The 27,931-nt window shown below is 53.6% G+C and overlaps 3 protein-coding genes and 1 non-coding gene across 4 annotated transcripts; 3 read left to right on the top strand and 1 right to left on the bottom strand.

Moving 5' to 3' along the window:
• The first annotated feature begins 337 nt into the window (after positions 1–337).
• On the top strand, positions 338–6,398 carry Eef2 (eukaryotic translation elongation factor 2). Its single transcript, XM_051177243.1, has 14 exons — positions 338–486; positions 1,438–1,652; positions 1,884–2,065; positions 2,644–2,855; positions 3,047–3,225; positions 3,312–3,417; positions 3,537–3,789; positions 3,872–4,067; positions 4,147–4,405; positions 4,565–4,672; positions 4,774–5,127; positions 5,232–5,414; positions 5,495–5,627; positions 5,928–6,398. The coding sequence occupies exons 1-14, from the start codon at positions 484–486 to the stop codon at positions 6,119–6,121; spliced, it is 2,577 nt and encodes an 858-aa protein (XP_051033200.1). The 5' UTR covers positions 338–483; the 3' UTR covers positions 6,122–6,398.
• Positions 2,918–2,981, top strand: LOC127216820 (small nucleolar RNA SNORD37). The gene has a single exon (XR_007834047.1). It is a non-coding gene; the product is annotated as a small nucleolar RNA SNORD37 (small nucleolar RNA).
• A 562-nt stretch (positions 6,399–6,960) lies between the features above and the next one.
• Positions 6,961–18,412, top strand: Dapk3 (death associated protein kinase 3). Its single transcript, XM_051177278.1, is given in 10 exon segments — positions 6,961–7,002; positions 7,004–7,046; positions 7,891–7,990; positions 15,331–15,691; positions 15,776–15,905; positions 15,993–16,041; positions 16,491–16,517; positions 17,147–17,299; positions 17,702–17,747; positions 17,821–18,412. Coding segments are annotated over 10 exon segments (1,470 nt in total). The 3' UTR covers positions 18,340–18,412.
• A 6,104-nt stretch (positions 18,413–24,516) lies between these two features.
• Positions 24,517–27,709, bottom strand: Nmrk2 (nicotinamide riboside kinase 2). Its single transcript, XM_051177328.1, has 7 exons — positions 27,618–27,709; positions 26,272–26,362; positions 25,877–25,925; positions 25,501–25,657; positions 25,194–25,265; positions 24,840–24,946; positions 24,517–24,683 (listed from the first exon to the last, which is right to left on the bottom strand). The coding sequence occupies exons 1-7, from the start codon at positions 27,641–27,643 to the stop codon at positions 24,598–24,600; spliced, it is 588 nt and encodes a 195-aa protein (XP_051033285.1). The 5' UTR covers positions 27,644–27,709; the 3' UTR covers positions 24,517–24,597.
• Positions 27,710–27,931: the final 222 nt, after the last annotated feature.

Here is a 27,931-nt window from a genome sequence, read left to right as displayed (position 1 = left end):
TTTCTCCCAGAGGTGTCAAATTACATAACAACCTCAAACCCAGGAAATTGGATTTTGGCCCAACCCACTGACCTGGTCCGAATTTTAAAGTCCGTTTTTTATTGATCTACAAAGCCTTTTGCGAATCATCCTGAGGGCAATTGCGTTCTGAGCCACCTCACCTTTAGCACCCAGCCAGGGAACTGTCGAGCGCGGTCTAACGCCCAAGCAAGATGCAAACCGGCAGCTCCACAGCCACCCCTTCGGCTCTTGGAGGGTTAAATCGCAGACACAAGTACGGCGCATGCGCAGATCACACCACAGTGGAACTCCAGCAAATCAAGCCCGGGGTGCGTGAGCGCCGTCACGTGACACGCCCAACCGGCGTCGCCATATAAAAGCGCGGGCGTTGACGTCAGCGGTCTCTTCCGCCGCAGCCGCCGCCATCGTCGGCGCTCCTTGTTCTTCTTCTGTGCCCGTGAGAATCCGTCGCCATCCGCCACCATGGTAAGTGACCCCCACGCGGCGGTGCTCGGGGACCGAGACCTTACCTCGGCGCTACGGGACGTGGCCGTGGGGGGCAGCTGAGGCGGACGTGGAAGGAGACATGGCTGCCTGGGTGGCGGGACGTGGACGGACGGGCGGCCGGCGCCATGTCTGCGAGTGGGGCTGCAGGCCTCGGCGACGCGGCCAGTGTACCCGCGGCGGAGGGTGCTCATTTGGCAGAGGGCGCCCTCGATCGTGGGATCCGTAGTCTCGTGACCCGAAGACGGCGAGCGTTCCTGTACGAAGTGACAGCCGGGTGGGATGACTTCCGTCCCTGTGGTCACCTGCCGCGTCAGTCCCCTGCTGTAGGACCCCTCCCGAATGGTGACTCGGGTCCCCTGAAACCAAATGAATTTTGGAGGTAGCCTGGGCAGTGGCCTCTCACATCCCGGCATGTGAGCCCGGCTTGCTTTTGGTGGGCACAAAGTGGTGTGTCACGCCAGATGTTATGTCACCCGTATGTCTTGCCCCGTAAAGCTGTCATTGGTGCCAGGAAAGGTGTCTACTCATTTCTAGATGCTCCTTGATTGCCTCTGGGGTGGCAGGCCTCCTTTGGCATGTTTTTGATAGGCAACTTTGGATAATGATGGAGCAGAGTGTCCTTGAGATAGGATTCACTTGCTCAGGCCAGCTCAGGTTCACTGTTTGTTTAGTTAGGGCTGGCTTTCTGACATGCTGGTTGTGGACTCTTGATCCCTTCCAAGGTGCTGTGCTTGCAGGCGCCAGTCACACTGGGGGCCCAGTGTTCCTTATGAATGACAACCAAGGCTCCTCGGGGATGGCCATGGTTGTGGATCCTACATGTGCATTGGAGTGGGCAGGCAACAGCCACATCGGGGTGGGTGGGGGATTGGCTGCTCCCAGCAAGGCTGAGTTATCAGTATCTGTTCAACTGCCCCTCCCCCATCACAGGTGAACTTCACAGTAGACCAGATCCGTGCCATCATGGACAAGAAAGCCAATATCCGGAACATGTCGGTCATTGCTCACGTGGACCATGGCAAGTCCACGCTGACTGACTCGTTGGTGTGCAAGGCGGGCATCATCGCCTCTGCAAGAGCTGGGGAGACCCGCTTCACCGACACCCGCAAGGATGAACAGGAACGCTGTATTACTATCAAGTCCACGTAAGTGGGCTTCAGCTGTGGGTTTGAGGGTGGGGCCTTCTGTGATGACAGTCGCTGTTGGTGGGTTGTCACTCAACCATCACTGGCCTACACTGGTGCCTAGTCAAGGGTGTGACAGCAGGTGCCCTATGGCCCATGGAGTACCTGCTCCACAGTGGACTAAGGAGGTTAAGACAGCAGAGTAGGAGTGGCTGTTGCATCTGCTGGGCTGATCTCTGTCTCCTCCTCCAGCGCCATCTCTCTCTTCTATGAGCTCTCTGAGAATGACCTGAACTTCATCAAGCAGAGCAAGGATGGTTCTGGCTTTCTCATCAACCTCATCGACTCCCCAGGCCATGTGGACTTCTCCTCAGAGGTGACAGCTGCACTTCGTGTCACTGACGGAGCTCTCGTGGTGGTGGACTGCGTGTCTGGTAAGGAGATGGTGGCATTGAGAGGCCTAGAGGGATGACAACCTGGGCCACTCCTACTGGCCCAGAAGTGGCAAACTCTGAGGTACACAGGACCAAAACCTGGTTATGGATTTCATGTAGTCATCCCACAGTCCAGGCTGTACTCCAACTCAGAGATCCTCCTGCCTCTGCCTTCTGTTTGCTGAGGTAAAGGCATGCACCACCACACCCAGGTGAGAGTTAGGTTTTAAGATCGGTATGGTGTGGTCCTTTTCTGATATGGAGCAGGCAGGTGGGAATCTTCCTTTTAAGGACAGCCGGGGTTACATAGTGGGATTTATCCATGTCCCTGGCTGAGGTCAGGATGTCTTAGATGTAGCAGGAAAAACCAAGCAGTTAAACAATTGGTGGCGGATGATGCCACGAGAAGGAAAGCAGTGTGTCTTGAGGCATCTTCTGCCGATTCCAAGGTTTTCGAGACCACAGAGCCAGGAAGAGAAATCCACACACATAGGAACTAGAAAGCTGTCACGGTATTTTTGAGCCCTGTGTTACTAGTCTGGTCAAAGATAAGTCTTCACACCCTTCATCCTTCCCAGGTGTGTGTGTGCAGACTGAGACAGTGCTGCGGCAGGCCATTGCTGAACGTATCAAGCCTGTGCTAATGATGAATAAGATGGACCGTGCCCTGCTTGAGCTGCAGCTGGAGCCTGAAGAACTATACCAGACCTTCCAGCGCATTGTGGAGAATGTCAACGTCATCATCTCCACCTATGGCGAGGGCGAGAGTGGACCCATGGGCAATATCATGGTGCGGAGCCCACCTTGTGGGGGTGGGTTAGCGACCATGCTGTTTGGGAACCCTTGGGCAGTTTACATGATGACTGAAATTCTTCACTTTGACCTGATGTCTGTTGAAGAAAGCCTGTGTCTGAGCCTGTGGGGATCTTGGCTGTGTGGGCATAAGAGATGCTCTTGGCTCAGCACTGCTCTCCTCCCCAGATTGACCCTGTCCTGGGCACTGTCGGCTTTGGCTCTGGCCTGCATGGCTGGGCTTTTACTCTGAAACAGTTTGCGGAGATGTATGTGGCTAAGTTTGCGGCCAAGGGTGAGGGCCAGCTGGGGCCAGCAGAGCGGGCCAAGAAAGTGGAAGATATGATGAAGAAGTTGTGGGGAGACCGGTAAGTTTAGGGTATCCTGCAGCTCCCTCCTGTAATACTCAAAATCCCTGTGGAATGTGGTGCAACTTAATCTCTCCCTTTACAAGGTATTTTGATCCTGCCAATGGCAAATTCAGCAAGTCCGCTAACAGCCCTGATGGAAAGAAACTGCCCCGTACCTTTTGCCAGCTTATCCTGGACCCCATCTTTAAGGTGGGTAAGCTGTGGCCCTGGCCTGTCAGAAGGAAGGCAACAGGCCTTCAGGGTATCCTCCCTTGGCCTTGGGGAGCAGCTCTCCAGTTCCTGCCTAAGCCCACTTGTCTCTGGTACAGGTGTTTGATGCCATCATGAACTTTAGAAAGGAGGAGACCGCCAAGCTGATCGAGAAGCTGGACATCAAGCTGGACAGCGAGGACAAGGACAAGGAGGGCAAGCCGCTACTCAAAGCTGTGATGCGCCGCTGGCTGCCCGCAGGGGATGCCCTGCTACAGATGATAACCATCCACCTGCCATCTCCCGTCACAGCTCAGAAATATCGCTGTGAGCTGCTCTATGAGGGGCCGCCTGATGATGAGGCCGCCATGGGTAGGTGTCAGGACCATCCATGCCCAGCTCCTGGGTCCCCTGGCCTCTGCAACAAGGGTGACTTGAAGCCCTTCCTTTCCAGGCATTAAAAGCTGTGATCCCAAGGGCCCTCTCATGATGTACATTTCCAAGATGGTGCCAACCTCAGACAAAGGCCGCTTCTATGCCTTTGGTAGAGTATTCTCCGGGGTAGTGTCAACAGGACTCAAGGTCCGGATCATGGGCCCCAACTATACACCTGGGAAGAAGGAGGACCTGTATCTGAAGCCCATCCAGAGGTGGGCACAGTCCCAGAGCTCCCCACACCTGCTCAGGCTGCTTCCCATGGTGACCTGTTGACATTCTGTCCCTCTCTAGAACCATCCTGATGATGGGCCGGTATGTGGAGCCAATTGAGGATGTGCCCTGTGGGAACATTGTGGGGCTGGTTGGTGTAGACCAGTTCCTGGTAAAGACCGGCACGATCACCACCTTTGAGCATGCACATAACATGCGTGTGATGAAGTTCAGCGTCAGCCCTGTTGTCAGAGTGGCTGTGGAGGCCAAGAACCCAGCTGACCTGCCGAAACTTGTGGAGGGGCTGAAGCGACTGGCTAAATCTGACCCTATGGTGCAGGTGTGCCTCAAGCTGGGGGAGGGCAGCTTTCTGCTGCAGGCTCAGTGGTGTGCCTTCATTAGAGGGGAGCCTGGGAGAGTAGGGCAGTGCCAGCCATGAAGCTGGTGGCTGGCTGTGCCTTTCTGGGTGGTGGCAGGGTGCTGACCACTTTTCCCATAGTGCATCATTGAGGAGTCTGGGGAGCACATCATTGCTGGAGCAGGTGAACTGCACCTGGAAATCTGCCTCAAAGACCTGGAGGAGGACCATGCCTGCATCCCCATCAAGGTGGGCACCCACCCGGGGTCCTGCTAGAAGCAGGTCCCTTGTATCTATGCTGCTGCCTGGTAAGTCTTGCCAGCTGTGACAGTCTGTATTCCCTCCTGCAGAAATCTGACCCTGTTGTCTCATACCGGGAGACAGTGAGTGAGGAGTCTAATGTGCTGTGCCTGTCCAAGTCCCCCAACAAGCACAACCGGCTGTACATGAAGGCCCGACCCTTCCCCGATGGGCTGGCAGAGGACATTGACAAGGGTGAAGTGTCTGCTCGCCAGGAGCTCAAGGCTCGCGCACGATACCTGGCTGAAAAGTATGAGTGGGATGTCGCTGAAGCCCGCAAGATCTGGTGCTTTGGGCCTGATGGCACTGGCCCCAACATTCTTACTGACATCACCAAGGGTGTGCAATACCTGAATGAGATCAAGGACAGTGTGGTGGCTGGCTTCCAGTGGGCCACTAAGGAGGTGAGTGGCTGGGGCTTCGGTGTTCCTTCTCTGTAGATAAATGCATCCTTGGCTTCTCAATGGGTGCTGGAGTGTGGCTGGGTCTGACTTACCAGCTTTCTTAGGGTGCTCTCTGCGAGGAGAACATGCGTGGTGTGCGCTTTGATGTTCACGATGTGACCCTACATGCTGATGCCATCCACCGAGGAGGTGGCCAGATCATCCCCACAGCCCGTCGCTGCCTCTATGCCAGTGTGCTCACTGCACAGCCCCGCCTCATGGAGCCTATCTATCTGGTGGAGATTCAGGTACACATGCCTGTCTACGTGGTATCCCTCCACCCTCTAGTGTGTACCAGCAGTTCTCACTGCTGCTTTCTACCCATCAGTGTCCAGAGCAAGTCGTGGGTGGCATCTACGGTGTCCTGAACAGGAAGCGTGGTCATGTGTTTGAAGAGTCCCAGGTGGCTGGCACCCCCATGTTTGTTGTTAAGGCCTACCTTCCAGTCAATGAGTCCTTTGGTGAGTGCCATGGCTTTCCCTTGATGTTCCCAACCCTCTGCTATCTGGAGTGTCTGGTTCAGTGGGGTAAAAAGCAAAGTGATCTGTGTATCCACATAGTGGTGGGTAGGCAGATCTAATGGGTTGAGTAAGTTTCCGGACAGGCAGAGAAACCTGTCTCAAAAATAAGTGGGCAGGGAACCTGGAGACTTGGAAACCCTTCCTGGGTGGGAAGACAAGATGTGAGGGGATTTTACATACCAAGGAAGGAAGCACAAACCTAGGGTCTGGGTTCTTGCTGAGCCTCCTGCTTTTATCTAGGTTTCACAGCTGACCTGCGCTCCAACACTGGTGGCCAAGCTTTCCCCCAGTGTGTGTTTGACCACTGGCAGATCCTGCCTGGGGACCCCTTCGACAACAGCAGCCGTCCCAGCCAAGTGGTGGCTGAGACCCGCAAGCGCAAAGGCCTAAAGGAAGGCATCCCGGCACTGGACAACTTCCTGGACAAACTGTAGGCAGTCTTGCAAAGCCACACACTGCACGGTGCCCACCCATCAGAAGACACCTTGAGACTGTCCCCATCATGCTGCTCTAGAGGTGGCTGGGGCCACCCTGCCATTGTTGATTGCTAACACATGATGCCGATTATATTTATTTCGGAATTCCAAGGCAGTGGAGTCGCTCTCTACAGGCTGGACTGGCGGGCCATGGGGTGGGCAGGACACAGCTCTTTATCATTTTCAGAGGGAAATGCTCAGATATCAAACGTCTAAATAAATTCATTCAGAGGTTTATGGGGTCCATTCATGGAGTGGAGTTGCCCAGAGGGGAGGTGGGTGTGTCGCTCCTGGGAGGTGGATGACCTGCCCCTGCCCTGTCTGACAGCTTTGGAGTAATAAAACTGCTTGACTTCCTGCGCTGGGCAGGGCTCACTTCCTGGCACACTACAGTGACCTTGTGTCTTGGTGACAGAATGGACTTTGTTCCAACCCCTCAGGTCACGGTAAACTTGCCTTAGGGTTCAAAAGAGCTTAATTAGCTTCTACAACCATCTTAAACTACAGTATGATTGACCTGAGGAAGATATCTTGTTAAAATTTGTGTCGGAGCAGGAGTCCCAGTATACCAATAGCATTGCTTCAGCTGCGCATGCGTAGTTGCTGAGCTGGTGCTGCTGGCCAATGAGTGCTATCTTCCGGCTTAACCAGAAGTCGATGCCACCAATAGAGCTTGTCTTCCGCCTGTAGGTGGTGATGCTAACCAATGGGCGGTGTCTTCCTTTTTCCTAGTAGGGACAGGCCAATTATTCCTGATTTCCGGTCATTGCGGGGGTGTGTCGTGGCGCGCTTAGCACATGCGCAGGTGCCTCCTCCGGGCTTGCGCAGGAGGAGGTCGTGGGGGCTACGCAGGCGCCGGGCGGGTACTCGCGGACTGTGGATGGTACGGACGGGCAGGGTCTACGTGTCGGGGACCTAGAGGACACGTGGCGAGGGCGGGAGCCAGGTAGGGCGCCCGTAAGGGCCTTGGCAGTTTCGGGTCGCTTCGGCAGCAAGAAAGGGGCCTCTAGGACTGCGCATGCGTCAGCACACCAGCGACGCCCCTGATTTCCGGGGTGCAGGTGAGCATGATTGACAGGAAGGGACCTCAAGAGCCAGAAGGTGTGGAAGAGTGTGGAGAGTAGAGCTCATATGCACCCCAGATTGTGTTGGGGTGACAGCCGGGACCGTGACACTGCATTCTTCATTTTATAGTTATGTATTTGTACTGTTTGAATGTCATTGTTTCTTTGCTTTTAATTTTATCTATACCTGTTTGAGAGGTGAGTCTGAGTGCAGGTATCTGAGGTGACCTGCAGAGGGTCACCTGGCGTGGGAACTATAGGTAGTGGTCAGTCAGCTGACATGGGAACTGGGTACTGAGCTCGGGTACTCTCGGATAAGAGCAGCACCCACATTTGAGCCATCTCTCTAACCCCCAGTGCGTGCTCATACACACACTCAGGAACATACACACACACTAGTCTCATGAAGTCCAGCCTGACTTCCATCTCACCAAGTATATGAAACTGCCCTTGAATCCTAATCGTCTAGCCTTCCCCTCCCCCAGTGCTGGGGTGACAGGTTTGCTCTGCCATGACCAAGTTATGGGTGGGGGCTTTAGATGACCTCAGAGCCTAGGACAGCAGTGATGCATGTCAATATTGAAAGGACTCAGACCTCCCCAGCACAGAGCCTGGAAAAATGGGATTCCCAGAAAACAGTTCCTCTTCCCTCTGTCTTCCCAGCTCCCCTGTTCCAAGAGTTTTCTGGAAGGCAAGCCACTATGTCCACATTCAGGCAGGAAGATGTCGAGGACCACTATGAGATGGGAGAGGAGTTGGGCAGGTGAGTAGCACTGGGGCATGCGTGAATGCCTGGACCCTTCCTGTCCTTTGTCTCTGTGACCACTGAGTGTGCTGGTGGCCACAGACCTGGGTTGCTTTTCTCTGGTGTTCTTTGGGGACCATCAAGCTCTGAGGCAGGGTGATGCCTGAGAGCAGTGTAGCTACCCATAGACCCCTCCCACTACCTGTGCCTCCTGTGCCAGAGCTAAAAGCATTGGTCTACACACCTGGCCTTGGTTGATTGGTTTGTTTGTTTTTTGGAGGCAGGGTATCAAGTACCCCAGGCCATCCTTGAACTCCTTTTTTTAATTATTTTTATCTTATGAGCATTGTTGTTTTTGCCTGTAAGTGTGTCCAGGTGAGAGTGTCAGTCAGACCTTGGGCTAGACAGTTGTGAGCTGCCATGTAGTTACTGGGAATTGAATCTGGGTCCTCTGAAAGAGCAGTCAGTGCTTTTAACCACTGATCCAGGAACTGAACTCAGGTCATGTCTCATACCTGGGTGTTGAATGTATCCTTCTGCTTCAGCCTCCCAAAGTGCCAGGTGACAGCTGTCACTCCCACAGTGCAGGTGTTGTTCCAGACTTAGGTCTCTCTTCAGCTTTTATTGCGTCTACTTGATTCTCGCCAGTGTTTGCTTGGTGTTCCTTGAGAAAGCCAGAGTCTCCCCTCCCAGTGGGCATTGGTGGGCACCCGTCCCCCACTCAGTCACCCTCCCTTCTCCCTCTGCCCACCAGGCCCACTCTCTTTTTAAGGAGCCTCAGACCTTATAAGGCAAGGTCTGGCCTGGCCAGCCTTGTGGGAACCCTAAGGCCCGCCTCATGATGTCATCTGGATGGAATGTAGCCTTAAGGAAGTCTGGCTGGGGAGAGTCCTCCTGACTCCTTGCAGACCCTGGACCACTTCCTTCAGGAGTTTCCATTTCAGCCCCACCCCACTGAGGACCTTCCAGCTAAACTCTGGGGCATTGAATGGGAACAGCTCTGTGCTGCTGCTGGGGACACCTCAGCAGGAGGGCTCCATCGTCCATGTGAAGAGCCACATGTGGTGGTTACATCTGTAAGCCCAGTGGAGCTATCACAGGTTCAGTGACACTCTAAAATAAGAGATGGGGCTGGAGACATGGTTCAGTGGTTAGCACACTGGCTGCTTCTCAGCACCCACTCGATGGGTCACAACCATCCATAACTCCAGTTCTAGGGGATGTGATGTCCCCTCTGGGCAAAGCTTAATGGAAATAAGTAGGGAGCACAGGTCAGAGCTGCTAGGGTTGTTTTGGGGCCTTCACCTGTGCCACATACCCTTCTCACCCCCAGAAGATTTGGAAAATGTAGCCTATATGTAGTCACACCTTGGGAATGGTTCTAGGCCCCCGATATCACAGGCTTTGATGCTCAAGTCCCTTCTAGCAAATGAGGATATATCTGAGCCTAACCCATGCCCTTGATGTATAGCACTCATAGTGCTAAAGTGGGTGGTCCCCAGGGCCTGTCAGGAGTGTACACTCATGCACTGCTGGGGTCTCTTCTTCTTTACTTTTTTATTTTTATTTTTTTGTTTTTCAAGACAATTTCTCTGTGTAACAGCCCTAGCTGTCCTGGAATTTGCTCTGTAGACCAGACTGGCCTTGAACTCAGAGATCCACCCTGTCTCTGCCTCCCAAGTGCTGGGATAAAAGGCGTGCACCACCACCACCTGGTGTTTTTTAAATTTTTTTTTTCTATAGTTTAATGTATTTTAATAGCAAACTTACAGGAACAGCACAGAAGAGAGACAACATTAAAAACATGTACTTGCATGTAGGACAATTCAGTTAGAAAAGTATAGTGAATGGATGGAGTCTACTGTATGATAAAAATGCTACAAACACCATTTAGTTACCGTCAATAAGAAATTTACTTATTTTTAAAAAATCCAAATGCTGGCATTGTCCAGAAAATTTTAACAGGTTTATTTATAATTGTTATAAAGTTGAACTGTTAAGAGTATTCACTGAAACATTTTGCTTGCATTAATGCTTTACATCTTGCATTTATATTAAAAATTCACACACAAATGAAAATGGAGAAACCGCCAATACCTTATTTCTGTCCCCTATTTTTCCATTTTTAAGAAATGGTTATGGTATGTATTGGAAGGTGTAGGCTGATTTTCTGTGTCTTTTGTCATTCCCTACCTTTTGGAACATTCATTTTTGTTTTTTGTGCATCACATGTGTGTAGTTCCCACAGGGGCCAGAAAGTGGCATTGAATCCCCAGGCCTGAGGCCAAAGCCAGTTGTGAGCTGCCATGTGGGTGCTGGGAATTGAACCAAGGTCCTTTGTGAGAGCAGCCAGTGTCGTAGCTGCAGCTTCACAATCTCCCCAGTTCCTCTACCTCATTTGTAGAAACCTGTCACTGGCAGAGCCACTAATTGGGAAAGCTGAGCAAGGCGCCCCAGGCACACCCCTAGCTTCTCATGTGTGACCCCCGTGCTTGCAGAACAAGCCCTTCACTGCCTCCAGCCCTGCATCTCTAAGTGTCTAGAGAAGAGACTTGCATTTCATGATCTGAAACAATGCCAGGAAAGTTCTGTCCCTGTGTTTATGGTGATGGGGTAAGGTTTACAGGACCAGCACATACACAAATAGAGACCATGGCTGAGGATGGGCACCCGTGGTGCTGCCATACACCCAGGTTCTCAGAAGTTCTGGCATAGAGCGGGCCTGAGGGACTCCAAATGCACCTGCCTTGGCTCCTCTTTTCCCTTGCCCTCAGTGCACACAGCCCTGAGTAGCCTTGATATGTGGACACTTGTCCCAGCAAGAGTGACTCAGGCTGGCATCAGTCATTCTGTGCTGGAAGATGAGATGTATCACTCATTTGGATCCTTGGTGATCATGTGGGCCTTAAGCTGTTGAGTTCCAGGGCTGGGAGCAAGTAAGGGAGCCCCAAGTGTTGGAGCATCTTTGGCCAGAGCCAGTTGTCAGGCTGAGTCCTGCAGTGAGTGGCACCTGCCTGTGGGAGGGTAGAGCTCTGTGCTGCTCTGTGTGGCCATGGCTGAACACTGTCCTCAGCTGTGAAGTGTGGCTAATGGTGGCAGTGACCTCACAGGACCATTGCATAAATGGCACCAGCACAGCATGCAGCCAGGTCAGCACCTTTTGGAGAAGGCCACATCTTAGTGCACCTCAGTGTCCCCTGCAGTCTCTCAGGAATGACTTGCTGGAGCCACCATGGTGTTGAGGTTGGTGACTCAGCTCTGGGTGCTGTGTCTGTGGAGGACCTGGAAAATGAGCCATTGGTGCCCAAGTCCTGGAACTCTTACCTCCCTTCCCCCAGCTCCATCAGGGGAACAAGGTCCCAATGCAGGCAGGGCTGGTGACTTCCGCAGACCTCTTCCCCCAGGTGCACTCAGTTCACCCACCGTGGCTGGCTGTGCGCTGCCTAGTCCTATCCTCAGGCACAATGCTTTTCAGAACAGCCCCCATGTTTTTGTTTCCTGAGAGAGTCCTGGAACTCACTCTGTAGATCAGGCTGGCCTTGAACTCAGATCTGTCTGCCTCTGCCTCCCAAGTGTAGGGATTAAAGCTATGCATTGCCACACCTGGTTTATTTCTTAAATTACGCTTATTTGAGTGTGCCTGTGTCTGTGTGTTGTGCCATGGTATGCAGGGTTCAGAGGTCAACTTGTAGGAGTTTGTTTGGAAATAGAGCTCTGGTTGTCAGGGTTGGTGCCTTCTTCTGCTGAGCCTTCTTACCAGCTCCATGTTGAGACAGGGTCTCATGTAGCCCAGGCTACCTTCAAGGATGCATAGCCAAGGATGACCTTGAAGATCCTCTCTCCTGTCTCCACCTCCCCAGTACTGGGATGAATGGTGTACAGTGTTCCCCCAAAACATTCCTGTTTGGAGGTCCTGGGGAAAGTGCAGGGAGTCTTTTGTCCTAGCTGCTGTGGGAACAGGGCAGGACAATCTCTTGGGCTAAGACGCTAAGGGCTAGACTAGGCTACATGACCAGACTCCACCTGATATTCTAAAAGCCAAAGAAGATCCAATAGCCAAACATAATTTATTTAAAAAAAAAAGATACTAGGTGTCCAGGCAGCCCCCCCCCCCACCTTTCCAGGCCTTAGGAGGCTGAGGACAGAGGTTGTTGAGTTCAAGGCCAGCCTGGGCTACATAGTAAGGTTTGGTAGCTTGTAGCTTAGGTGGTAGTTTGTGAAGCTCTATTCCTAACCAGAGGAGAAGCATCTCACCACAGATAGGGAGCTAATGGCAGACAAAGGCATGGACACCACCATAGTCTGGTGTGGTAAGCCATGAGTTTTATAGGGTACTCCAGGAATGTAGGTGAGGAATCACTTTCAGGAGCAGAAATGGCTAAAAGACAGCTGCATCATCAAGGCCGTGACAGGTGATGTCCTTAGCAGTAGGGTCTTTTTCTTAAAATTGAATTGGTTCATTTCATGTGTGTGGGTGTGTCACCTGAGTGTGTCTGTACACCATGTGTATGCATTAACTGCAGGGGCTGGAAGGGGGTGTTGAATCCCCCAGAACTAGCGGTTGTGAGCTGCTGTGTGGGGAACTGAACTGGGTTCTCTGCAGGGGCAGCCAGTGTGCTGATCACTGAGTGTCCAGGCTGTCCTGGAACTCACTCTATAGACTAGGCTGGCCTCAAACTCAGATCTGCCTGCCTCTGTCTCCAGAGTGCTGGGACTAAAGGTCTGTGCCACTACATCGCTGAGCTTGAATGGACTTTTAATGTTTATGCTGCCATTTGCTAGTGGCATTCACACATATCCATGAGTGTCTACATGTGTAGAATACATAAGCATTGGCTTTGTGTCACCTGTAGATGACAGCCACCCTTTGACCAAAAAAAGCCAGGACTTTGCAGAGTCCCATAGTCCCATAGCACAAGATGGAGAGAGCCTGGATCATCCACCAGAAACTGTCAGGACAGCAGGAAGGACACAGTCCTTCCTAGCAGCTCCATGCTCATCCTGGGGACTTTTGGAAGTACATTCTCTTCTCTGTGCTGTGACTCAAGCTAGCTGCTCAGTCAGGATCAGTGGGGGAAGAGTCACACACCTCCCAGATCATGCCTGCACACGTGTGTGTGTGTGTGTGTGTGTGTGTGTGTGTGTCCAGGCTTTGGGGAGGCTTGAATAAGGGAGTCCTTTACCTCCTGCTGTGTATCTGGTACCTCCATAGCCCCCAAGAACTGAAGCTTCTAGAACACTCCAAAGCCCAAATGTTAACATCAACAGAATACCAGTCACCCTACCACCCTGTAGGCACCCGGCTGCCCGCCCTTCAGGGAAGTAGCTGGGGAGGCTCCCAGCCCTGGGGACCTCCTTCCTGTTACTGGAGTGGGAGTGGGTGCTATAGGAGTCACCTGCCACCATTTCTTACTGTGCTGAAGTACTGGGCAGGCTCCTGATACCCCAAAGGCTCAAAAGCACTGTGTTTGGTTTCCGTCTTTTATTTTCCTGAGGACCCTGGCTCACAATGGGAAGCCACACATTTTACCACTGGGTGGCATGGACAGGTCCCTTTGGTTGTTGTTTTCTTTAGTAGTTCACATGCTAACCTAAGTCAAGCAAAGGCTCTCTGACATTACAGAGATTATGCCCTACCAAGGGACACAGCAAAGCTGCTGGAGCTACGTCCAGGTCCTGTGACCCCTAACAAATGGCCTCTTCCCTCAGCTCTTTTTTTTTTTTTTTTTTTAATAATTTATTTGAATTAATTTCATATTTTTGGTTGTGAGCCTGGCCTTTAACAGCTGAGTCATCTCATGGTAAACTGAGTACCAAATGTCACTTTTCTTTAACTTCCTGTTATTCCACCTGACATACACAGTATTGGTCTCTTCCCAGGAGCTCTGGGCACTGATCACACTCTTGTCCCTGTGTTCCCCGATTGTAAGAAACAACAATGGGCTTACCATCCCATCCTCTCTCGTGACCACTTCTGCAGCCTCAGCCTGAAACCTATTTGACTACACGCAGCCTCCACGAAGCCTGTTGACCCTCTCCTCCCTTTCATGGTACTCTCACAGAACGCAGCATTCATTCTAACCCTTTGTCCCTGTGCAGGGCACCCCCATACTCACTGGAACCCACTCATGAGGCAGATGAGCCACCCTACCCTGTCCCCGCCCAGACTTGAGCCATGGCTGCCTGTGTCCCCAATCATATAGGGTCTGCTGGACCAGCAGGGAGGCACACTGTCCTGTACAATGCAGGGAAAGGTTACTGTACAGAGTCCCTTGGTGGATGCTGCTCCCCCTACCCCCATCCCCACCACACCACACCCCAGTCCCCACCTCACCACACCTGAACTCAGCTGTGATTGTTGGGGGTTCACTGTGTTCTGTGATGTATTTCCTGGGATGGTGGTGAACAAACATCACCCCAGACGGAACCAGTGACAGACCAAAGTACGGACAGAACCAAAGCCCAAATTGGTGAACCAGTGAGCTTTGTTGGGGTCACTTGCAGGACTGTGAAACCAAGTTGGGAAGGAAAGGGTTTGTTTCAGCTCACAGCTCTCAGCCAGGGCAGGACCCTGGAGGCAGGAGCTGATGCAAAGGCCATGGAGAGTGCTGTTACGGACTGGCTCCCATGGCTTGCTCACCTGCTTTGTTATAGAGCCCAGGGTGACCTGCCCACGGGTGGAAATGCTCACAGTGGGCTGGGCCCTTCCCCATCAGTCATCGATCAAGAGAATGCCCTACAAACATGTCTTTTCTTGGGAGGTCCTGTAGCAGGCTTTTCTGGGGCTGCCAACCAGTTCCAAAATCATGACATGGAGACTTAATATTAGTTATGAATGCTCGGCCTCAGCTTAGGCTCATTTCTTGCTATCTCTTATAACTTAACTTGTTTCTCTTCATCTGTGTCTTGTCTTGGGCTTTTTACCTTTCTTTCTGTACGTCCTACTCCATGTCTGGCTGGCTGGTGGCTGCCTGGCTGTCCCTGGGTGTTTCTCTCTCCTTCAGTTCTCTCTTGTTCTTTTGTTCCTAGATTTCTTCTACTTATTCTCTCTGCCCACCAGCCCCACCTATCCCTCTACTGCCATTCAACTTTTTGTTAGACCAATCAGGTGCCTTAGGCAGGCAAAGCAACACATCTTTACATCATTAAACAATACAGCAGAAATGAATTTGACACATCTCCACATTAAGTAATCTTCCACAACAAGGTCCCACCCGCGCCCTCCAGCCCTCCATCTTCTGCCTCTTTGGGCGGACCTGGTGCTATGGGAACTCAGGGGAACAGTATGCTGCAGCTGGGTACAGAGCGAGCCCTGGGTTCCTCTGGTTGGAGGCGCTCAGCTGTCCCCTCTCCTGCAGCGGCCAGTTTGCTATAGTGCGCAAATGCCAGCAGAAGGGCACGGGCATGGAGTACGCGGCCAAGTTCATCAAGAAGCGGCGCCTGCCATCTAGCCGGCGCGGTGTGAGCCGGGAGGAGATTGAGCGCGAGGTGAGCATCCTGCGCGAGATCCGCCACCCCAACATCATCACACTGCACGACGTGTTTGAGAACAAGACGGACGTGGTGCTGATCCTGGAGCTTGTTTCTGGTGGCGAGCTCTTTGACTTCCTGGCCGAGAAGGAGTCGCTGACTGAGGACGAGGCCACTCAGTTCCTCAAGCAGATCCTGGACGGAGTCCACTACCTACACTCCAAGCGCATAGCGCACTTCGACCTGAAGGTGGTGCGCGTGTGCCTGTGTGGGCCAAGGGAAGGGCTGGGTGGTGGGTCCCTGAGGGTCACACAGTCCCCTGCTATCCTGCAGCCAGAGAACATCATGCTGCTAGACAAGCACGCAGCCAGCCCGCGCATTAAGCTCATCGACTTCGGCATCGCACACAGGATCGAGGCCGGCAGCGAGTTCAAGAACATCTTTGGCACGCCCGAGTTTGTGGGTGAGGGGCAGGCGCCTGCACCGCTAAGTGGGGTGGGCTCCTGCTTGTCACCAGCCTGACCTGCCTTGGTGATCCTGTCTCCCACAGCCCCTGAGATCGTCAACTACGAGCCACTGGGCTTGGAGGCTGACATGTGGTGAGTGGGGTGGGGGTGGGACCTTGGCTGCTCTGTCCTCTCTGTTCTCCCCTCAGACACCCACCCACCCTACCCTAGCTGTTCCCAGCTTGCAGGCTGGAGACAGTGAGCTAGTGAGGGTATGGGCACTGGAAAGCTGCGTGGAAGAGATGAGGCCCTCTGGCCCATCCTCAAGATGCGGGGTCTGCTCCATCACAGCCTGGGCTGCAGGGTCCTGTGCAGGCAGCTGCCTCTCACAGGATAGGGCTCAATGCAGCCAGAGAGGGTCAGGCAGATGCTGGGCCACGTCGATCCTGTGGACCTGCTGTGCTAGCATTAGCCCAGGTGCTTAGGCAACTCTGTGGTTGACACCACACTCTAGAACCCCTGACCCTACCTAGTAGGGGACCCTGTCCCAGGCATGGGGTGCTGCCATGGCAATGCTGACTCGTCGTTTCTGTCCCCTACAGGAGCATCGGAGTCATCACCTACATTCTGTGAGTGCTGCGAGGAGCCAGAGTCAGGGGCTGGGGCTGGGAGATAGCTAGGGAAGGAGCTGCTAGCTCTTTGTGACTGGCCGTACCCCTGACACCACTGGAGGATTCTAGGCGGGGCTCCTCCCTGACCATGCCACCAAAGCCTCACTAAGTTTTGTTGACCCTGTTTCAGGGTTTTTCCTGGAGATGTTTCTGTTGCTTCTCCAGAGCAGGCCAGTGTTCTGGATTGTCAGAAGGGTCAGAAGATGTCACAGTTTGCTTTCTGTTGTTGTAACAAAACACTGACCAAACCAGCCTTGGGGAGGAAAGGGCTTGCTCTCACACAACCCAGTCACAGGCAGTCATTGGAGGAGTCACTGGCAGAGGTGTGGAGAGACAGATGCTTCTTACTGGCTTGCTCAGGTGGTTTGAATCAGGACCACCTGCTCAGGGTTGGCACATCTGTCATCAACGGTGAACCCCCCCCCCCAGTGGCCCCCATGCCATTGTGAAAGAGGCAGTCTCAGATGAGACTTACATTCCCAGATGACCCTAGCAGTGTTGAGGTGACAGGCTGATCAGGAGAGGGTAGGAGTGTCAGCCCCCATCAGCTGAGCCTCCTGCTCGCCCTCCACCCTGTCTCCTTGCAGTCTGAGTGGGGCGTCCCCGTTCCTGGGGGAGACCAAGCAGGAGACCCTCACAAACATCTCGGCTGTGAACTACGACTTCGATGAGGAGTACTTTAGCAGCACCAGTGAGCTGGCCAAGGACTTCATCCGCAGGCTATTGGTCAAAGACCCCAAGTATGACCACCTTGGTGGCCTATCAGTGACTGACCACACCGGGTTTTTTTTTGGAGGGGGGGCATTTTGTTATAATTTTGAGATAGGGTCTCCTGTAGCTGGCCTTGAACTCATCATCCCGCCTCCTCCTGTTCACCAGCCTCTATGTCTGTCTTCCAGGACCCCAGGACATCAGTGTCCACAGCTCTTAGTAAAACCCCACGGAGCTGGCTGAGTACAGCCAACCTTCCAGGGTGGGATGGTAGGGGTTTTGGGGATCACCTGATACAGGTACTGTCCACCATAACCTATGTTGCCCCGATGGGGTTCATGTGGAGTATTTCACAAGGCTGAAAGTGGGGTCCCGCGTGTGGTACAACCCGAGGTGGAGTCCCACAAGCGCTAACCCTCCCCACCCCGCAGGAGGAGGATGACCATCGCGCAGAGCCTGGAGCACTCTTGGATCAAGGTTTGGCCTTGGGACTCCGGGAGCGGGCTGGCGGCCAGTCATGGTCCCCCTGCTTCATCTCCGCTCCTCACAGGTGCGCAGGCGCGAGGACGGCGCCCGGAAGCCGGAGCGGAGGCGGCTGCGCGCGGCACGCCTGCGCGAATACAGCCTCAAGTCACATTCGAGCATGCCACGCAACACGAGTTACGCCAGCTTCGAGCGCTTCTCGCGCGTGCTAGAGGACGTGGCGGCGGCGGAGCAGGGCCTGCGCGAGCTGCAGCGGGGCCGGCGCCAGTGCCGGGAGCGTGTGTCCGCGCTGCGCGCGGCCGCCGAGCAGCGGGAGGCACGCTGCCGCGACGGGAGCGCGGGCCTGGGCCGCGACTTGCGACGCCTGCGCACGGAGCTGGGACGCACCGAGGCTCTGCGCACGCGCGCGCAGGAGGAGGCGCGCGCGGCGCTGCTGGGCGCCGGGGGTCTGAAGCGCCGTCTGTGTCGCCTGGAGAACCGCTACGACGCGCTGGCCGCGCAGGTGGCTGCCGAGGTGCAGTTCGTGCGCGACCTGGTGCGCGCGCTGGAGCAGGAGCGGCTGCAGGCCGAGTGCGGTGTGCGCTAGGCTGCGGCCGGAGCCCCGCATCCCCGGACCCCGGCCCTCTGCACGCTTCCGGAATAAAACTGCTTACCACGCACTGCTGCGTGTGTCTCACATTCCACGGGGAGGGCAGGAGTGAGCAGCCCATGCGGTGCGTGGATCCTCCATGGCCACTGAGGATCCCCACCATAGAGATCATGCGCTGTGCTATGCTACACGCCGTGGGGACACCACCCACATTTCTCACATAGACACACGAAAAGTAAAACTTCAGCTCACCAGGTCCCGTAGAGTGTTACCCAGCCCCGAACTGGACGAACCGCGGGGGTGGGGTTAAGGGCGAATTCGGTAAGAGGTACACAGAAAGCCTCACCACGGGAGAAGTAAACACAAGACAGATATGCACCTGTCATCCCAGCGCGTGAAGGCTGAGGCAGGAGGATTGCCTGAGGCAGTTTGCGACATCATCCTGCCCCAGAAACAGTCAAGGACCCTCAGCAGTGAGCTGACCCAGTGTCCGCCTGTTTGGTGTCCCTAGATGACCTGTTCTTATAGTAAAAAACGCACGACCCTTCCGGTTCCCCTGCTAGTCTAGTTCTGTTCTGTACCGCAGGCGTGAGCGAGCACTGGCTGTGGATCTCCGGCACCCAGATCCCACCCACGGCCCGTGTAAACCCTGTGCCTCTGCAGTACCGGGTATCGCCATTGCAAACCACTACAAACGCTGGTTCCCATGTCGTCATGTGTAAAGCCTCCGCAGGGCCGCAGCAGAGAGCGGCGGGGGCCGGGATCCTAGTTAGATCTCAGGTTTCCCTGAGTACCACACACCCCAAGGTAGCGCAATCACCTGTAGTTCCAGGTGCGGTCTATGTGTACGGGGCGCGCACGTGTGTAAGACAAAGCTTACACACATAAATAAAATTTTCTAAATGTTTAAAAAGCAGTCATGATGATGGCACAGGCCTGGGGAGGCAGAAACAGGCAGATCTCTGAATTCAAGGCCAGCCTGGTCTACAAAGTAAGTTCGAGGACAACCAGGGCTACACATAGGAACCCTGTCTCAAAATCAAAAATTAATAAATATTAAGGTGGTCGCCTTAGACCCTTTCACAGGTTTTCCTGATAAGCCATGGTTTTACCCAAATTATGAAGGTGTGCTAACCCTCGACCCAGAAATGAAGCCCTATTTGAAGAGTCTCGGTTTCTGCGTTATATTAGCTAAAGTTCAGAGAAGGCTGGGTTGAGCTTCAGGCAGACGTGGAATGTTATAGAACAAAGAGGCTCTTCCTGGAATTGGGGAGGGTGCCAGTCACCCCTGTGTGCAGCTGCTGTTCCAGTGTCTGGGCTTTATCCCAGTTAGTCAGGATGGGATCGTGGGCGGGGATGGGGTGGGTTTGCTAACGTCATCTGGTAGGACTGACTGACAGCCTGGGGAATGGCATGTCCCTACCGCAGGGCCCTGTTGGGGTGGGGGAGGCAGGGAGCCACTGGAAGTGCCCTGGCCATGTGCTTACTGTTACCAGTGAGCCCAGCCCACTCCCATGCAGCTTCCCCAGCTGCCATGACCCCTCTTCCCCCTATGCGAGCCTCCCAAGCTGGTAAGTAGACACCCCAAGTTTGTGGGGGTCTTGATAGCAGCAGTTCCGAGGATCGAATCTCAAGTTAATTAGCTTGTTTTTTATGTGTTTGAGACAGGGTCTCACTGTGTAGCCATGGAATTAGCCCAGGCTGGCCTAGAGCTGCGTGTGTAGCCTAGGATGAATGTACCCCAGATCCTTCCTCCACTTACAACAGGCCAGGATGGCAGGCCGCTGTCACCACACCTAGCTCTATTTGTGGCTTGGGGACACCCCCCCAAGGCTTTGGGTTTATGTGGGTCAGAGGGCACTGCTGTGTGCCATCCCCCACGCCCATCCTGTCACAGCCCGGATCAGGTGCTCAGAGCACACATGGCTCTGCCAAGTTCACGGTCCTCAGCTCTTGACCATACTTGGGCAAGATGCTATATCTCTATTAATAACCTGGCTGGGAGCCAGCGGCATGACTATAAAGCCAAGGCTGCCAGCTCCCAGCGGTTCCTTCAACCCCTGAGATCTTAAAAGTAAGTACCCAACCACCTCCCTTCCTTGGCCCTCACCCAGGCTTCATGCAGCCATGGTGACCCCAAAAAGTCAAAGAATTGTGTTAAAACGAAGGAAGGATGAAACACAGACCCTGATGGTTCCCAGTGGCTTCTGGGACAATGGGTGGAGGGGAAAGGTGACATGCAAACAGGGTGCAGAGCCAAGGACCCCCATCCCACCCAAGTGACCCCAAGAATGCATGTGTATCTTGGTGTGGGTGGTGAACAGTTGGGCGACCAAAGAGGGGACTTCCTCTGTCCCCAACCCCAGCTCTCCTCAGGATTTGCAGCTCCCTGGACTTCTGTATTTTGAAGTGTAAAGTCATCTTTATTTGGTTTGGTTTTTCAAGATAGTATTTCTCTGTGTAGCCCTGACAGTCCTGGAACTCACTCTGTAGACCAGGCTGGACTTGAACTCACAGAGATCTGCCTGCCTCTGCCTCCTGAGAGCTGGGATTAAAGGCGTGTGCCACTATACCTGGCTAAAGGCATTTTTTGGCTGTCCTACGTGTATAGATGGGACCTCTAGATGTGTCCCCAAGTTCAACTTCTGTCCCCCTTGCCTCAGACCTACTGGCTGTAGAGTCAAGGCAATGCAGCATTCATTTCTCCAGCCACTTGCAGTCTCTAGAGACTGTCCAGTGGATCTTGGGGGGTGCAGGATGGGTGACATGGGACATCTGCAACTGGTGGCTTCTGCCTCCTGTCAGCCCCTCCTCTCTGGCCTTGGCTTGTCCTCCACTCAGCTCCAGGGAAGTCTCCCCCTTCTCTGGCCTTCGGGGACCTGATGTCTGGAGTGTAGTGCCCTTTGCAGGAGATGGTGTTGGCCCAGGTGGGGCCCTGGGTGTAAGTGCTGACTGAGAACTCTGCTGAGTGTGAACTGATGTCAGTGACAGATGGCTTCGCTGACACCCGCTCCAGGTCCTGACCAAACCGTTACCTCAGCCTTTATGCATAATTAGGACTTGGGGTGTGTGGGGTTGTGTAGGGCGACAGCCCTAGGGCTGGGTGGTGGGCATGGCACTTGGGTCCTTCCAGCTTCAAAGCAGGCCTGGTGGGTAAAGTATTTACCTAGGGTGTTTGAGGTCCTGGGTTCAAATCTGTAGGACTCAAAGTTGGGCACAATGAGTGGCTCCTATAGTGAGAGAGCAGGAGAAGGGGGAGTCTAGGCAGGGCCCTTACACATTGGCCAAGGTCCTTGGGACATGGGGATGACTTAGCTGAGGTGTCAGCCACAAGGCTCTGCTCTTGACTCTAGGGCTTGTGAGGGTCTGGTCAGCACAGTGATCCATACTGGAGACGGGAACCTTGAGCTCATTGTGAGGAGATGTCTGGCTGGGTGTTCTGTGTGGGGTGTCTTGGGCTCTGGAGGGTACTGAGCAGTGTCTCTGACTTCACCCACTCTGTGCCTGGAGGTCCTCTTGTGTGACCTATCTCCGGACTTCACCAAGGACCCTCAGGAAGACATAGCCACCAACCTGAGATTTCTTTTTGAGACAGGGTCTTATGTAGTTCAGGATGACCTCCAACTCATTATGTAGCCAAGGATAACCTTGAACTCTTCATTTTCCTGCTTCAGCCTCTGAGTAAGTGCCAGGGTGGTGGACTAGTGTCACGGTGTCCAGCCCGAGCCAGTCTTTCTATAACTCCTCCCCTGAACCTCAGCACCCTTGGCCACAAAGAGGGACTCTGTACTGCAATATCATGGTGTCATGTGTCTGTCTTGGACTGTCCCACCCCTCAGTTAAGGATGCTGATGACATCTGGAGTGCTGGCGAGGAGCTTGTGTCTGAATGGGTGGTAGAAGTTCACCACGTCCCTGAAGGCCTTGGGCGGGCTGGCTGACCCTGCCAGGACAAGGTTGGGTTGATGGGTATCCCTGGAACCCCCTGTCATCTGAGAAGGCTGTGATGGCTTTCCAGCAGGGTGGAAATACAGTGAGGCCCTACTTGCCCAGCTAGGGAAGGCCACGGGCCTGGGTTCAAATTCAGATGGCTGAGTGACCCTAAGCAAGCATCTTTCCCTCTCTGGGCTCTGCAGATATGGGACATGCAATACACCAATATAAAACATGGGACCACCCCTCCAGTGTGCTGAGGGCAAGGGGATCCTCAGTACACTGGAACCCCGGGATTAAAATGATGAGGAGGCTGGGCAAGCTGCTGTCAGTATTTAAAAACATTCTTGTTACCTTTCTGTGCACATGTGTGTGCTGCGTGTGCTATGTGTGGGTGTGTGTTTGTGTTCCATTTTTATCATTATGTGTGTGGATGCTTTGCTTACATTTTTGTCTGTACACCATGGGTGTGCAGTCCTCACAGAGGCCAGAAGGGAATGTCTGGTCCCCTGAAGCTGGAGTTACAGATGGTTGTGTGCTGGGGACTGAACCCAGGTCCTGCAGAAGTAGCAGGTGCTCTCACCAGTGAGCAATTGCTTCAGCCTCCTCGTTTATCCCTTATTCTATGAATCACGTTCAGAAATTCTATGAATCAGGCAGGAGTCTGTCTGCCCTGAAGCCACCTCTTCCAGGTCCCTCTCTTATGCTGAACTGTTTTGGGGACAGTGACATGCAGATAAGTCTGACTGCAGAGTTTGCCTAGGACAAAGGCTGAGGGCTGGAGATGCAACAAGCTACTCCAGTACTGCCAGTCATAAGGACTTCAGCTTGTGCCTATCCCTGAAAATGCGACCCTACAACCCTTCCTTCACAGTGTTGGTCACATAACCTCTGCAGAAGGGGAGATGGTAGGTGTCTTCAGTGCCTCTGGCAAGTGTGAGGCCATCCTACACCTGTCACAGCACAAGACTAGTTTCACAAGTACTGGGACAGGATGAACCGGGGAATGGAAAATTGTGCTGGAGGCAGCACCAGGGTTCAAGACCACCCTGAGCTATAGGAGCCCCATCACAAAACAAAACAAAGCAAAACACCCTGAAGTTTGACATCTGTAAAATGTGTTAGAAAACAATTCAAAAGCTGGGCTGTGGTGATGCACACCTTTAATCCCAGGATTCAGGAGGCAAAGGCAGGCAGATCTCTGTGAGTTTGAGGCCTGTCTTGTCTACACAACAAGTTCCAGAACAGCTGGGGCTAAACAGAAAAACCCTACCTAGAACTACCTCCCCCCAAAAAAAAAGAAAATGGAATTTATCATTTATTTTATTACTTTTATATTTTATTTTCAGACAGTTTCATGTGGCCAAAGAGGCCTTGTGCTTTCTGTTTAATAGAACATTATTATTCACCCACCCATCCACCCACTCACCCATGACCTCATCCATCCATCCATTGTAGCATTTTTCCTGTATGTGACTGGGATTTTGTCATTGCAATTCCACACATGGCCATGAGGTGTCGCGCTCAGACCAAAGAATGGACCCTCTGCAGCCACCCTCCCAGATTCACATTCCAGCATCACCAAGATGCTCTGGACCTCAATTCTCCTTTCATGAAGTGAACACAAGTAATAAAATGTCACATTGAGGCTGCCACCACGGCTCAGGAGGTGTCTGGTTGTGTGAGAGAGGAGACCTGCTAGGTTACAGACCAGTAGGTTTATTTTTTGTGGCTACCAAGGGAGACTTGGGATAACCTTGAGAATTGGCTTTGGTCCTAGAATGGGATAGGGGGAGGCTCAGATGAGAGAGCACAGGTCTCAGGACTCCCCCAAGAACTCTATAATCTCCACTGTCTCAGGCAGAGCAGCAATCCCGGCTGGACACACCACCTTACTGTATGACCTTGGGTTTAACAGGACCTCTCTGTGCCTGTCTAGATTAGGGAAGATGGTTTCCCTCTTCAGCCAAGTTCGTAAGGAATGTCTCCTTTGGAGAAACTAAGGCACATTAACAAGGTTATGGATAGATAGGTGGAGGCTGACAGTGTCCAGTGCTCTTGGCATCAACCTCAGAGGACACTAGGGTCCAGTACAGCATGCTGAAGGGAGGGTCAGCCGACCCACTCAGAGACCACACACGGCACCAGGACTTAAAAAACACAATCCAGTTTAATCAGTTTAATACTGAGTTGCTACACAGTCTCAAGGGTGCCCCCCCCCCACATGTACAGGTCCCCGGAGGGGAACTGCCACAGCTTCCAGTCCATTTGCTCCTCATACCCTGGATGGTGTGTGGAGTCGCACCCAGGGCCCAGCAGCTGGCTAGGACCGGTTCAGCAGTCTGTTTTGAACATCCTCCAGAACCTGATGGAAGAGTTCCTCACGGGACTTCATGCCATCTAAATAGACTGGAACCGGAAAAGGCCTGGGTCAGGGCTGGGCTGTAGATGGGGAGCGGAGCAGCATGTGGACTCTTAGGACCCAAGGGAACAGCAAGAGACTGGGGGTAACACTCAAATGGACTTCAGGCTCTCCAGCAGGGAGTGGGGAGGCCTGCGGCTTACCCACTTCCACTCCATCCTGTTCCATCTCCCGTTTATACTTCTGGTACATGGGCCACACATGACCATCGAAGAGGCCAGGGGGATCAGGGACCATGTAACTACGTTTACTGGAGAGAGAAAGAGGTGTTAGGCCTGTCATTGAAGCCTGGTGCTCCACAGACCCCAGGCAACCCTCAGACAGGCCCTGGGTGGGGGAGATCACACCTTTAGGCCAAGGCTGAGCCTGAAATGTGTGGGGAAGGGTGGGTGTGGGTGTTGTTCAAGCCTGTGGCTCTGGCTCCTGGGACAGAGCAGGAGTCACTGGGGAGGCCCTGCCTGTGCCCCACGGACACCCCTGTGTCCCTTGTAACCTACCTCCTCCTCCGCTTGCATTCCTCATAGGGAACAGTCAGGAAGTAGCGATGGCTGAACATGTTCACCAGGGGTCTGACCAGGGAGCAGGGACACAGTCAGCTGACATCCCTGCGCACCCTCACACACACACACACACACACACACACACACACACACACACACACACACTCCCTTTGTGTCTCCCAAGAGTTCAGACTCATCCCACTTCCATGGTCCAAACTGATACAGAGAGGTAGGTGGTCAGGGCTCAAGGTCACACAGCACGATGGTGCAGCCTGAGAGCTTACCTTGGCTGACCTGGACTTACTTGTAGCTGTACAGTAGGAAGCCATCCAGGAGGAGAATGTGGGTGTCCAAGGCGCCAGGCTGGAGACTGACGCCATGAGCGCGCGCGAACTTGCGTGGATCCTTCACCCAGGCACGCACGGTGCTGAGCATGGCCTCCATGTCCAGGGACTCTAGCACTGGTGGGCAGACAGTGGGGTTCAGACAGGGCTGCACCACAGGGCATGGTGGGGGACTGACAGGCAAGGGACAGACAGCCTCACTACAGGGCGCTGGGGGGGCTGCAGACAGGATGGCCAGGGACAGACAGGGCCTGACTACAGAGCATGTTGAGGGGGGGCGACGGGGCTGGGGAGACAGACAGAATGAGGGCAACAGACAGGGAGGGGGCCACTTACCGTCCCATTGTTTGAAGCCGTCCTCCCCAACTGCTATTTGGTCCTGGGGCTGAAACAAAGGATCCCAGGGCTTAGACCTGTGCCCGCCCAGCCTTCTCACCCGTCTGGGGCTGCCCCGCAGTGAGCCTGGGGGGGCAGGAAGTGGGTCCTGAGTGGGTGAAGGTTGGCGAATCTACTTGCCCATCACCTGTCACTCCATCCTTCTGAGCTCATTGCATAAAAGGGAAAGCAGAGGCACAAGCAAACAAAAAACCCAGCATGCAATAGTGCGGACACCCCTCATCAGCCTAACAAGTTCCCTGGCACAGGGGATTGATCCCCTTGGGGACATGCAGCCCAGTGAGAACACTCTGCTCCGTGTCCCCTCCAGCCCACCACTCCACTCGGGCGGCCACCTTGAAGAAGTCATCCTGGTGGATCACACAGCAGTTGGGCAGCACCTTGTGGAGACTGCTGGTCAGGGTGCTCTTCCCGCCATTAGTTATCCTGCAGGGGGATACGCGCATGTGCGTGCGTGACATCTCTGGCCCTCACGCCAAGGGGGAGATGCCAGGGCCAGATACCTGAGCAGGAGCTCCCACTAGACTGCTCCAGCCTAGATAGGTGATATGTGTGTGTATGTGCGTGTGCGTGTTTTTTTTTTTTTTTTTTTTTTTTTTTTTGTGTGTGTGTGTGTGTGTGTGTGTAAGACAATTTACAGGGATCAGGTCCAGGAATTGAACTTGAGCCACCAGGCTCAGCAGCAAACACCTTCACCCACTGAGTGAGCCATCTTGCTGTCCCAACTAATATATTCCTTAGTTAGCCCAACAAGCTAGGGTTGCTTGGTGGTAAATATCTATGTACACCCGCAGCACTGGGAAGGCAGAATAGACATGAGTTCAAAGGCAGCCTGGGCAACTTGCCCAGTAAAGCTCTGTCTGAAACCACAAGCTGAAAACATGGTCAGGGGTCGTGGTTAGTAAAGGGTGTCTTCAGGATCCTCTAGAGAGCTGGGAGAGTGGTCAGGGTTGGAGCCTTGCCTAGAATCCCCCAGTGAGGAGCTGGGGCATGGTCAGAGGTAGAAGCCCATGCCTTAGGGACACCAGGGCATTATGGCTCTTAGGGTAAGTAAGGTGGAGACTTAGGTCACCCTCAACCATTCTGGAGACATGGTCACCTGCCCTAAGTTGTTAGCAGTCTTGGTGGAAGTCGCAGGGAGGAAGGGCTGTGTTTGGTGGGAATCCTTAGAAAAAATCAGGCATGGAAACACACTCTTGTCACTCAGCTAGGGGCTATGACAGGAGGATCTTCAGTTCAGGGCCAGCCTTCGTAATCAAGTGTTACCCTGTCGTGAAATAAAAAGTAAAAAGGTCTGTGCCCACAGCCCAGTGCTGAGGGCTTGTTCTGCATGCCTGAGGCCCGGACCTACCCTTTCGCTTCCAGAATAAAATAAAACAAACCGGGGTGGTCACTTGTTCAGTGGCATTTTGGTTGCCCTCTTCACGTATCTGTTCCCCAACCCCACAGGGCTGGTCCCCAGGTTTCCATCAGATCTCTCCATCTCTTCCTGCTGATGTTTAAAACAATCAACACAAGTACAATGGTACCCTCCCTGTACCCTATGCGAACACAAAGCTCTTACAGCCCTCAAGCAGACTGGCCCAAGTGCTCAGACTGTGGGTGGCAGAGGCTGACTACCAGGGCCTCAGGGCCCTTCCCCCTCCCAATACAGGGTCACTCCAGGCCCCCTGGGGCTCACCCTCCAATGCCCACGATGAGTTTCATGCTGGGGGTTGGCAGTGGGGTCTGGTCCTGAGGTGGCCACACAGCCCAGCTGCTTGTGGCCTGCAGTGTGCCGCTCCGGGGAGTCCCAGCCTCATTGACAAAGCTGTGGTTCTTTATAGGTTTGGGCAGCGTGGAGGCCACCCTGGGGGAGGAGGCCTCCCAAGCGCTGGGGGTGGGGGAGAGCACCTGTTTCACAGGCTGCAAATAGCTTCAGTAGCCTTTTGCCTAAATTACTCAGGAGCCAGAGGGCAAAGAGACAACAGCCAACTTCCATCCTGTGGTCCTGTG

This window comes from Phodopus roborovskii, unplaced genomic scaffold, assembly GCF_943737965.1.
Source record: "Phodopus roborovskii unplaced genomic scaffold, PHOROB, whole genome shotgun sequence".
Classification (NCBI taxonomy): Eukaryota; Metazoa; Chordata; class Mammalia; order Rodentia; family Cricetidae; genus Phodopus; species Phodopus roborovskii.
Note: the sequence above shows the minus strand (reverse complement) of the source record. Positions and strands in the feature narration are given on the sequence as shown.

Coding starts and splice junctions, on each gene's coding strand:
- Eef2 (XM_051177243.1), top strand. Junction 3,226..3,311: donor AAGAAGTTGTGGGGAGACCG/GTAAGTTTAGGG, acceptor TCCCTTTACAAG/GTATTTTGATCCTGCCAATG. Junction 5,128..5,231: donor TCCAGTGGGCCACTAAGGAG/GTGAGTGGCTGG, acceptor CAGCTTTCTTAG/GGTGCTCTCTGCGAGGAGAA.
- Nmrk2 (XM_051177328.1), bottom strand. CDS start 27,643: ATGAAACTCATCGTGGGCATTGGAGG. Junction 25,266..25,500: donor TTCCTACTGTACAGCTACAA/GTAAGTCCAGGT, acceptor CTCCCTGGTCAG/ACCCCTGGTGAACATGTTCA. Junction 24,684..24,839: donor ACAGGATGGAGTGGAAGTGG/GTAAGCCGCAGG, acceptor TTCCGGTTCCAG/TCTATTTAGATGGCATGAAG.